The sequence below is a fragment of the Danio aesculapii genome, chromosome 15 (genome assembly GCF_903798145.1).
Source record: "Danio aesculapii chromosome 15, fDanAes4.1, whole genome shotgun sequence".
NCBI lineage: Eukaryota > Metazoa > Chordata > Actinopteri > Cypriniformes > Danionidae > Danio > Danio aesculapii.
The window spans coordinates 10,992,594-11,005,648 of record NC_079449.1 but is presented as its reverse complement, the minus strand read 5'-3'; the positions used below and the strand labels follow the sequence as shown (position 1 = coordinate 11,005,648).

General features: G+C 35.7%; 1 protein-coding gene across 1 annotated transcript; it reads left to right on the top strand.

Annotated features, from left to right (window-relative positions):
• The first annotated feature begins 4,131 nt into the window (after positions 1–4,131).
• Positions 4,132–13,009, top strand: LOC130241661 (myelin-associated glycoprotein-like). Its single transcript, XM_056473562.1, has 5 exons — positions 4,132–4,239; positions 8,233–8,285; positions 10,265–10,645; positions 10,764–11,060; positions 12,864–13,009. Coding segments are annotated over exons 1-5 (840 nt in total). The 5' UTR covers positions 4,132–4,237; the 3' UTR covers positions 12,971–13,009.
• The last annotated feature ends 46 nt before the right edge of the window (positions 13,010–13,055 follow it).

Below are 13,055 nucleotides of genomic sequence, written 5' to 3'. Positions count from 1 at the left end.
AACATATGCTGGATGAGTTGGCAGTTCATTTCGCTGTGGTGATCCCAGATTAATAAAGGGACTAAGCGGAAAAGAAAAGGAATGAATGAATGAATGAATGAATGAATACTATATTTATTCTTGTTTATGTAAGATAACTATCCTTACATTAACAACAACAACAACAAAGAGATGATAACTCCCTCAATTAGTCAATTAATGGCTTACTTATAGCTGTATTTTCCTATTAGGGATATACATTATATATGAGCATTTAAAGGGGACCAATTTCAACCATTTTTCAAGATTTAATATAAATCTTTTGTGTCTCCAGAATGTGTTTGTAAAGTTCCAACTCAAAACGTCCATCAGTTTATTTATTATAACAATTTAAATCTGGGAAATGTGAGCTGTTTGGACATTGTAGCTGTTTTTGTTGCCTGTGCCTTTAATGCTAATGAGCTTGCTCTCCCCACCCACCGTTCCCTAGTGCGTGTCACAGCCATAGCCTTCATGTAGCCAAACAGGTTAGTGACAGACAAGAGCTGCGTCTCAAATGGCACACTATGCACTCATGCACTATGTACTTATGCACTTACACACTCAACAGCATAGTATATGTATGTAGTTCAGTCCTAAATGGAACACTAATGTTTTTTTACTGAGCGAAAATTCAAACCTTTTCCCTGATGACGTTTGACGGTTGCCAAATCACTGAAATAAACGACCAAACTACCAAATAATACCTGCCATGAGTATAACCGCATTCACCATTGGGTGGTGCTATAATCACTCTCGTGGGAGAATTTTGCTTTCACAATCCAAAATAAATGACGTAATCCAACGTGTGCCCGATAACTCTGCTTCTTTCGCTACGTGAGCAAACATTACATACTTCATTTTACCGGCTGAATGAGCACATCATCCGGGTAATTGAAGTGCACTTATTATTTTTAGAGTTTACAGTGTGAATGCACTACTTGCACTATTTATACTACAAAATGGTTTAGAATAGTGCATAAGTATGCAATTTGGGATGCAGATACGAATGAAGCACATAGCAAGAACTTTCACAATGGTTATTTGATGTATTTGTTGTGGAGTTAATTCAAGCCTTTCTAAAACACACAATGACATTATAAAGTTTGCTTGCGTGCACCTGCATGCACGCACACACGTTAGCTGTGCACTGTTATTGCTGGGCAAATGTGACAGGGTATACGTAAATATCCACTGCTGTATAGACATCGTTATGTTAATGTACAAAATAAACCAAATTTAAGTCCACAAACCAGGATTAAAGTGTCTTTCATAATTGTATTGACACTATGCGGCTGTGATGATGAATTATGTAGCAATTTTACTATCTTTATTACAAACATGCAGTTTTAAAAATGTATTAAACTTGAAATACTCATTGTTGATCACATTTGATGATGATTGATGATCACAGCGAGCTGAACAGATCTTTAAATCCCGGTTGCTTTGCGCAGGTCCTGTCTTGTTGATATGATTATTCGTGTTACTATGGAGACATGTTAATATGCGGCTGTCAATCAATTCGGTGGGCGGGGAAACTGCACTCCTACGTCAAGTTTCGGTGGGCCTCAAAATGGGAGGGATTTGGATCCTATTTTAACGCCAGGAAATAAAAAAAAAAAGAGACTTAGTCCCAATCCCAATTCTAATTTTGAACGCCTTCCCCTTCAAAAATTACCCCTATGAAATGGGACAGCACTACAGTACCTGCACACATCATCATATGTCATTGCAATCTCATGCTTCACATGAGATAAGACGATCGCAAATGCTGAAGTTATTCCAGTTGCTTTATTTTTAGGTATTTATCTTCAGGAAATTACTGAAGGCATATATTATGTTATCATTACAATATAATGTGGCAATAAGATCGTAACTTTACTGTGCATTTACACAGTGGCCATATTCATCTATGTAAACACACCAAAAACAATATTAACATTATAGCAGACACAGTAAAAAGCTCATTCCCAGCCACTAGATTTTTCTGACAGGGTATTCGAGTGTCATCGAGTGTCAGAATGTTGTAGGACTGCTATACAGGAATTATTATTATGGATTATAGATTGCGAAATTTAGCAGTTTTTATTTATATATATTTTTAAAGCATGACAGTAAAACACGCACACTGTTATGAATATATTAAAATGTGCTTGTTTGTTGTAAAAATTCGTAATAATGACAAAAAATACTAATTTGTGGATCTCCTTACTTCCGGGTGCCGCTATACTGCCGTTGTGGCTGGTGTATCCTGGGAAATTTTCTTACCCCTTGGTTTCGAGTGTGGTCCTGAAAAATCTCCTATCTACCTCTTCCCCTTAGCCCCACGCCTTCAATCTAAAGAGAATTGGGATACCCCCATCCCTTCATGGGAATGCACAAAACGAGAGGTAGGGGTCAGGGGAAGGGCTAAGGGGTAGAATTGGGATCGAGCCTTATTTTCTTTATATCTCCCCAATATGACTCTGGACACACTATACCTGCACACTGTTCTGTCCAAACAGCAAACAAACAAATAAATAAATAAATAAACAAACAAACAAACAATTTATTTATTTTATTTTTATTTGAAGTTTTACTTAAAAATTCCAGCCTGGCATTTATATGAAGCTTCTCTTTTCACAGGGCTAACAACACTTGTACAGTGTCTGAAAACAAGCATTTCTCCAAACCTCATATGCCATCACCAACAAGGTACATTTGAACCAGCAAGTACATTTGAGCCATAGTTCTAAATTATTAATATTCATGCTGCACAGCACAGATAATTACTATTGAATGCAGTGTGTCACAATAATTATTATTGATCAATAATAATATTATTGAAATAATTTATAGGCATTTTGTAAGCTGTGTTTTGATCACTGCATGTGTACCAAGTAAAATGTTTCTTGCAGTAGTAATGTACATAATTCAGAAGGGCAATATTTGTTCTTTATAGAATATGATTCAAGATTTTTTTAAATAAAAAAAACTGTATGGAGGATTTTGTTTAATCAAACTTTTTTCTATTTTCCCCTGCAACCCAGTGTGCCAAAATCCTGTCATGTGAGTATATTTATATACTTGTCTCTCTATAATTTGTTCTTACAGTACATTTTCTTGCTTCCATAAAATATCTCAAATATGACTGTCCTCTGTGTCTCTTTTTCATGTAAGGGTTATTATTGAAATGCTGATTGGAGCAAGGGAAATTACATCAGAGTTAAGTTTGTGCTCCAACAGATGGATGCTGTCCATGTCATATCGTTCATCATAAATGAAGCAGAATTGATTCTGAAAACGAAGATTTTTTTTGTTTTATACTTTAGGAAATTTTAATGTTAAAAACGAGCTAAACAAAAATATTTTTGAGGCCGTAAATTGTATTCACTGTTTTAAACAAGCTTTTATGCTTTACAAATTATTTTGTATTTTACTTTTTGATATTTTTCTGTCGTTCAACATCCTAGAATGCTTGGTCATTATCATCTTGCATTTTGACTTGCATTTTTTACATTCATACATGACTTGCATTTTGTATTTGTATTGTATTTGACTCTTAGATTTTTAGATTCAAAACTTTGATTTTTGATATAAAAATAAAACTGTTGACCTGGAAGCAAAGAACAGGCTGCTTTTTATTTCATTTGTTGTCAGATGCGTTAACACTTGACATGTCTTCAGTACATAAGATTCTTTTTTAAATCACTGGTATAAATTAGTTTGTGTTGATTTTTTTAATCAAGCCATCTCGAGAATATGGATTTGACTTTGTTTATGTTCAGGGAGTAAGGTGAGCTTACTGTATTTTTCTTTTTAAATATTGTAGGTAATGTAGTCGATTTTCTTTGCAGATTCTTTTATTTTTATTTTTATTTTTTTGGTCAATGGCCTTCAGGAAGAAACACTTACAAGACATAACTACGCTACTGACCACAGCGAGGACTATTTGATTGCGGGAGCTAGGGCGTGGAATTAGCATGAACGCAGTGGATGTGTCCCCACCAATATCCTCCAATTACTGAATTGTCCCTGTCAATAATTTCATCGCCTTCAAAATAAAATGTAATGACATGCAGAAAGGGTTAAATCACCTTCTCTTGGCTGGGCCTTTTTCTGCTCGTAAGTACTAACAGCTGTCGTCGTGGATGAAAAGTTGAAGTGGGAAAACAAGGGGATTTCCAGTCCTCCTTTACTGTGCAAGACGTGGACATAAGGAGCTACTTTTCAAAGAAAAATGTAAGTCACTTTAAGGGTGCTTTGACACCTGTAAATTGTTTTCTTTGTTCTGAATTTTTTTTTAAATGTTACAATGTATATTTTTGTTCTTGGTGCAGTTCGCTTTAACACAATAAAGTTTCTAAATGGACCAAAATAGTTAAACCATTGTCTCACATTGGTCAGAGTTTCTAAGTTTATTTTTCAGAGTCCCACGGATCTCAGCGGTCATAAGTCGGCGTTTTAATTTATGATGATGAGAAATGAGACATTATAAGCACAAATATGCACTTATATTTGGTGATGATGTCTGTGGGTGTCAAAATTTAAGTCAGAGAGGTAAAACTTTCTCATACATAGCTACATTTCAGTTGTCAATGGTTGTAAAAATCTATCTATTAAGTCAATCTATTAAAAAACGGTGGCTAGAATTATGCATTATAGAAATAACAGATGAACTGATACTGCAGTCAGATCATACAGCTGATTAATGCTGGTCTTTCTTTCGAGGCGTCAGTGCAGAAATTAGCAAAACGGGCATAATACAAAAGATTAAAATATGGAAAAAATATCAGATGATAATATCTGTAAATTTTCCTCACGGATAAACAGCTTTGTAATTTTTCTTCATGCTTTCACTTTCGTTTTCGACATGAAACACATTTACCGTTATTTCAATGTGGCGATGTCATTGGTCCATGAACATTTCCTTCTTGTTGTCAAACTATTTCATAACTGTACCAAGAGGCAATTTAATCATATCTTAGCATTAAAACAGCTGTCATAACATTATTTATCTATATGTGGACATTTTTGGATTCTTGGATGCTTCGGAAATTAAAAATGTAATACAGGTAATTAGGACCATTGTTATTGTTTACATCCCTCGGTATAGCAGCTCGGTTTGATATTCGCCTGACATTCGCATGCAATTTTAGGGACCATTTGCGGATTACATGGGCTGAACCAAAATGCACAGTAATGCAAAGAAGAAAAAGGTAGGTTCCAGTATATGGTTAGAGGCCAGACTGATTTACTACAGTTAGCAAGGGTAATATATCTCTAACAATACGGTACATACAAAGCAGAACTAGGCAATAAGAGCCCACTTTTTTCTTGCCACAATGATGTAGGCTATATAACACACAGGATCCCTATCCTTAAACAGCAATATATAAACAAATTACAAATATTTATATTATTGTAACTACTATTACATATCAAACAAAACATCAAGATATTTTCGGTTTCTCGCTTAAAATCTCATTCTCATTAATAACATTCTTTGATGGTGGCACAGTGGGTGGCACGTTCACTTCACAGCAAGAAGATCGCTGGGTCAGTTGGTATTTCTGTTTGGGGTTTGCATGTTCTCCCCATGTTCGCATGGGTTTCCTCCGAGTGCTCCAGTTTCCCCCACACGTCCAATGACATGTGGTATAGGTGAATTGGGTAAGCTAAATTGTCCGAATGGTGTGAATGAGTGTGTATGGGTGTTTCCCAGTGATGGGTTGCAGCTGGAAGGGCATCCATTGCAAAAAACACATGCTGGATAAGTTGGCAGTACATTCCACTGTGGCAACCACAGATTAATAAAGGGACTAAGCCGAAAATTAATGAATGACCCTTGAAAATCTTCAATCTTTTGAGGGATTTATTTTTACACGCACAAACAACAGCAGAACATCATTACCTATACAGTGTTTCTGTGAGAGGAATACATTCATTTATGAATTATTAATATGTTAAAGTAAATAAAATAAATAAATAACCTTGTAGCCTTTCATTTTTCCATTTGCTCTATATGTTCAAGATGATGGCATTAAGGACAGCATATGCTTTTTTATTTTACGTAGGCCTATAGAATGTCATGAGATCTCACTTTTCGCTCCGGTAAAACATAATTGCGAATTCGAAAATGAAAAACACTGCTGAAAAGGGCTCCGTTTTGTCAAGTTCACCCTGCTTTCAGCTTAATTGTCCAACACGTTTACAGCAATGTCACAGTGTTTAAAAAAACATTATTGGCCTACTGTATGTAGCAAAAAAAAAAAAAAAAAATTAAACACAATGTCACGTCATTTGTTTCGGAAAATGAGTAAGCAGTGTCTCAACATCAACATGAGTATGTAAGTGATTTATTTGATTCATCTTTAAGGATCTATTCATATGAATCATTTTTATCCACATTCAATTTTCCTATTAAATTTGAAGAATTTTCAACAGTGATCAAACCTATCCCCTCGGAACTCGTTAATTTAATGTGCAGTCATTTGACCTATTATAAGATAGAAAATAGAAAAGGTAATTTCCTGATAAATGGCAAAAATCTGTTTGACAAAAAATGTACTAACAAAGACATAAGGCAAGTATTTAATGATAAAAATAGAGTTATTCAAAGAGGGAAATGTTATTGGAATTCTTAATTATGGAAGGTTAATTGGAGAAAAGCATGGCTGCTACTATACAAATTTAGCATTTCAAATTGAGTAAGAGAAATTCATTTAAAGATTTTACATAAAATATACCCAACCAACGTGTTACTTTCCAAATTTGCAGATATTGAGAAAGAGTGTTAATTATGTAAAAACACTGAGAAATCCTTATGTCACTTATTTGTTGATTGTCAGAGTGTGCAATTATTTTAAAAAGATTTAGTTTTTCTGATTATTCTGCTAAAGATAATATGTTTATAACATAGAATCCAAAAGAAATAATTTGTTATTTTGAAAATGGTGATAAACAAAATAACAATTTTGTTAATTTTGTTATTTTAAATGATAAATTATTTATCCACAAATGTACTGTGAGAGTCTAAATTATCATATGCATTTATTTCTATGGCAAAACATGTCTTTTTTCACCAAAGAAGGCTCACACAAATTCCAAAGGCAGATGTTGATTAAATCAGGGCCTGGTGTGTGGATTTTGGCGGTTTTACAATGTGGTCACATGTCGATTGGTCAGTTTGAATGTCTCAGTATTTGGGCTTTAGTCACATGGTCAAGAACGATACAAAATAGGTGGTAAAAACTGCTCTGTCTCTTTTCCTGGTCTGCTTTTTCCTGCTCTGCTCCTCTCTTGATCTGGAGTCTATCTTCTCTGCCTCTTTGAGGCCTACTTACTCTCTTTGTCTCTCCCTCCCCCGTCTCACCTTCTATCTCTGGTAACTTTATTTTAATTTAAGCTGGGTACAATTATTATCGTATGTTTTTATCATTTCATATTTTATCATCTTATATGGTTATTTGCAACTAATTCAGTTGTAACTATTGAGAAATATTGCTATTAAATCATCTAATTTTCAAGTATTTGTGATTTACTTCTGATTTAACATCAACATTTAATTGTTCCATATTGCATACAAAACAATCACATAATATCAACGCTCTCCCACATTTTAAGCTATTAATACTGCCCTTATTTTTGTTTTTGGTATGAGATTGCAAAGAATGGTTTTACTAGAAATGTATAGTTTTTTATCATCATGCTGATAACTTTGTCATTCGGCAGAATTACAGTTCGAACCACTGTGGTTAAAACCCATTCTTAAAGTACTTTCAAAATAAAGTGACTCAACGTCTATATAAAAGCATCTGACTGTCAGTCTTTGACATAACTAGACTTTGCTCCTCAGCGCCCTCACACCTTGATGCTCATGACAAGAATAGCGTGTAGTTTTTTTTTTTAAGTGAGGTGTAAATCGCCGTCATGCATGAATTAATAATATTTTTGCACTTTTAAACATACACTGTAATAATCTACGGTCACATTACACAATACTGAAGCCGCACCTCAGAATAACACCTTAATAATATTTTTGAGAGCCCCTAAAATTTGAGATGTGAACTATCTGAAACAAAGCATAGAAATAAGTAGAAATATTTTACTTGGCATTAAATCTCAGGTTAATGTATGAACACTGTATAGGCATTTCCAAATATTTAAACAAAAATTATTGTATATGCAAAGAAATACATATTTGACATGTCTTTTTGCCTCTTCATTTTCTAGGGTTCAGGCCAGCATGGGTGTACAGACAGGAGTCTTTCTCTTTTGGCTTCACGGTATGAATTTAAAACATTCATAAAACATGTGTATATGTGTACATTGTAGGTCCATCTATTAGCCCAATGATGAAACTAACAGCATGGTCGAAGGTTAAATGCATGTTAGCCTTTTCTAGTGCTTCTGAATTTTTTTTTGTTATTTATTAGAATTTATTTATATTTGCTTTTTAGCTCAGAATTTAATCTGACTCCAATTTTAAGTGATTGTAAAATTTAGACTATTTCTAATTGTAAGAACAGATCACATTCATCATTTATTTTTTCATCGATATCTGTTCCCACACTCTTCAGTTATACTGTACATTCATTACGGACCGAACGCCACTCAGAGTTTCACGCCCCAGGTTTTGCGTGTCTTCTCACGGACAGTATGTCGACACTCTGAAGTTAGTGAGAGGATGTAGGGTTAGCTAATACTTAAATAGTCTGATTGCAAACTGCTCACTCATCCTAAAAAGGTAGTAGATTTAGCCACTTCCAGACAACTTGCTAAAATCAGAGATTAGATGATTAAAGATCTCCATGCTGTCATGCCAAAATGGCTCCGTACTGTGTCTTCGTATCGAAAGTCTAATCATGTCGAATCTTAAGGGTAGCACAGACTCCACCTAAACTACTAGATATAAAAAGATTTCAGGAGAATTCAGAATGAGTCAAAACTTAACATTTTATTTGTCAGGTAAACTTGTATTATGCCAATTACAAAATAAAACAATCAGAAAGCCAATTCAGAGATGAGACTGTAACAATACAACATCCATTACTCAAAGATAAATCAAAGAGTTAGAGATGCATACCTGACCAGAGAAGTAGGGTGCAGTTTAAGTCTCAGAGATGCTGCAACGGGGTGTCTTGGCTACAAGATCCCAATGATATTTGTTCACATTTCCTTTATATTCTCAAACTAAACATCCATAAATTCAAGACAATAAAAGCATCACAGAGACCCTTGTCTGGTGAATTTAAGGTGTTAATCCTCTAAGAAGGGGGAGCATCTGGCAATGATCTTATCAAAGCCAAAAAAACAAATTAACATATACAAGTGAAATATTACAGTGAAATTAAGACCATTTTACCAATCACACAGAGGCATTTAAAATGATACCAAACATGAACTTAAGGCTACAAGATACACAATATTAAAACCTTGGACATTTTATGTGAAATGTGCTCTGAACTTAAAGGTCAAGAAGGGGGGGCTTGAGGTGAAAGGAGAAGGGTGAACACCAGGGCATTCCCCCCTGGTGAGGTGTAGCTCTGTCACTCGGTGTTTCCAGCCTATTGTCAACCGTCTCAGGTTGATTTGTATAGAAGTTGAACAGCCTGTTTCCCGAGCTTCTTCACAGATCAGAAAGTTGATTGTTTTATTGCATCTCATGAAATTCCATAACAGTTCTCAGGGTCTGATATTCTGGAGAGATTTAGCCATCCTTACAATATTGTGTGATGTTACTCTTATTTGTCATTTTTAATAAATAATATTAAATTGTAAATGTGATTTTATAATAATCCACATAGAAAATATACATTTCTGTTAATTTACTCATGCATGGGCCATCCAAAATGTGCTCTACTTTTTTTTCAGTAGAACAGTATTATTATTTAGATTTTTATCTGAACTTTATCTGATTCGTGACTGCAAGGCAGTGGGCATCGTCAGTTTTAGTAAAAAAAGAAACATGAAACAAATAAATGCAATACTTAATACATGGACTTCTTGTGAATTCAAACAATGGATTGGTTTGTGAAGCAAAATATTAGCTTCTGGAGACCTTAATTTGTTTTAACGCTCAAAGTACCTGTAGCTGTTGACCAAAGTTTATGAACTCATACAGAAAAAACTCATACAGTATAATGTTCTGCTGAAAAAACAAACAAACTCACCAACATCTGGGCCTGAGGGTGAGAAAATTAACAGCAACTTTATTTTTGGTTGAACTTCAGAGCAGAATTTTTTACAGAATTTTTTTTTGCAGTTCTTTGTGCAGGTGCGTTTGCTGATGTTTGGAAGGTGAATGTAGAGGATAACATGGATGCTCTGGTCTCATCTTGTGTCGTGTTGCCCTGTAATTTCACATACCCTGCTCAGCAGCAGCCCTCTGATCGTATTAGAGCCATATGGCACAAGAATAAAAACTGGGATGACATCATCTTTCACAGAGACAGTACACTGATTGAAGACAATTTCAAAGGTCGTACAAAACTGATTGGCTCACTTGGTAGTTTCAGCTGCTCCTTGGAGATTGATGAAGTGAAAAACACTGATAATGGCCCGTATTGCTTCAGGGTGGAATTAGAAACAGCTCCAAAAGACAAGTACTCTTTTATGGATAACTGTGTGTCAATTAGAATGATTGGTAAGTGTGCTTGTGAGATCTGTTGTAAAAATCTTGTTTAAATATGTTTGTCTTGTTTACAAATAACGGCACAAAATAGAGAAAAAAATGTGTTTTGTAATTGGGAATATGCATATAGAGGAAGCCCCAAAACCTGTGCTGGAGGCTGAGACGTCTGTGCTTGAGGGTGAACCTGCAGTCTTCAAATGCTCTGTCAGATACACCTGTCCAACATACCCACCCTCTCTCACCTGGAGCCGCTCAGGAAAAATCATCTCGAGCTACAAGGACTTGGGTCATGGAAACTGGGAAGCAGAGTCTCTCCTGACATTCACCCCAACAAAGGAGGACAATCACACCTCTATTGAATGCACAGTCACTTACCATGGGAATGTCAAGGGTGAAATGAAAGCCAGCCGCCCTGTCTTTGTGACAGGTATTGTTTAATTTTTCTATAATTTGATGTACAGTGCATCCGAAAAGTATTCATAGCGCTTAACTATTTCCACTTTTTTATGTTACAGCCTTATTCCAAAATGGATTTTAAAAAATGGTTCTCAAAATTCTACACACATTACCCCATAATAACAATGTGAAACAAGATTTTTGTGAAATTGTTGTAAATTTATTAAAAATAAAAACCTGAAAAATCACATGTACATCAGTATTCACAGCCTTTGCTCAATACTTTGTTGATGCACCTTGGGCAGCAAATACAGCCTCAAGTCTTTTTGAATTTGATGCCACAAGTTTGGCACACCTGTCTTGGGAATTTTTGCCAATGCCTCTTTGCAGTACCTCTTAAGCTCCATCAGGTTGGATGGAAAGCGACGATGTACAGCCATTTTCAGATCTCTCCAGAGATGTTCAATAGGATTTAGGTCTGGGCCACTCAAGGACATTCACAGAGTTGTTGTGAAGCCACTCAATTGATAATTTGGTGGTTTGTTTTTGGTCAATGTCTTGCTGGAAGATGAACTGTCGACCCAGTCTGAGGTCAAGAGCACTCAGAAGCAGGTTTTTATTCAGGATGTCTCTGTACATTGCTGCATTCATCTTTCCCTCTATCCTGACTAGTCTTCCAGTTCCTGCTGCTGAACAACATCCCCGCAGCATGATGCTGCCACCACCATGCTTCACTGTAGGGATGGTATTCGCCTGGTGATGAGCGGTGCCTGTTTTCTCCAAACGTAACGCCTGTCATTTACTCCATCAGACCAGAGAATTTTGTTTCTTATGGTCTGAGAGTCTTTCAGATACCTTTTGGCAAATTCCAGGCAGGCTGCTATGTGCCCTTTACTAAGGAGTGGCTTCCGTCTGGCCACTCTACCATACAGGCCTGTTTGGTGGATTGCTGCACAGATGGTTGTGCTTCTGTATGGTTCTCCTCTCTCCATAGAAGAATGCTGGAGCTCAGACAGAGTGACCATCGGGTTATTGATCACCTCCCTGACTAAAGCCCTTCTCCCCCGATCACTCAACTTAGATGGCTGGCCAGCTCTAGGAAGAGTCCTGGTGGTTCCAAACATCTTTCACTTATGGATGATGAAGGCAACTGTGCTCATTGGAACTTTTAGAGCAGCAGAAATGTTTCTGTAACCTTCCCCAGCCTTGTGCTTCGAGACAATCCTGTCTAGGAGGTCTGCAGACAATTCCTTTGTCTTCATGCTTGGTTTGTACTTTGACATGCACTGTTAACCCTGGGACCTTTTATAGACACGTGTATGCCTTTTCAAATCATGTCCAATCAACTGAGTTTACCACAGGTGAACTCAAATTAAGCTGCTGAAACATCTCAAGAATTATCAGTGGAAACAGAATGTACCTGAGCTCAATTTAGAGCTTCACGTCAAAGCCTGTGAACACTTATGTACATGAGATTTTTCAGCTTTTTTATTTTTAATAAGTTGCAACAATTTCAAAAAAATTCATATTGTCATTATGGTGTACTGTGTGTAGAATTTTAAGGAAATAATTGAATTTAATCCATTTTGGAATAAGGCTGTAACATAAAAAAATGTGGAAAAAGTGAAGCACTATGAATACTTTCAGGATGCACTGTACCTTATGATTACTTAGTCTATTATTGTATATCTTGTAAAATTACTTTATTATCATTGACATCTACTGCTAAGTGTTTGAGGTCATGCCTTGTAGGTGATCTAATACTTTTTCATATTGTGTAAAATGTGTTATTGTCTGTCTAATGTGAATTTATGTATTTCTGTTCCTTTTAAAGCTAAGAGTTATGATGATGATTACACCAACACAGCAGATTTAAACGTGGAAATATCTGAAGAGAATGCAACTTGCCAAACGAAGACTGTAGACTTCACATCTGGTTAAGATAGAGCATGCATTCCTGTTACATATTGTGATTCATTTTATGGGTTTAAGATTTCTAAACATTTCTAATCATAATAGTTTAAAT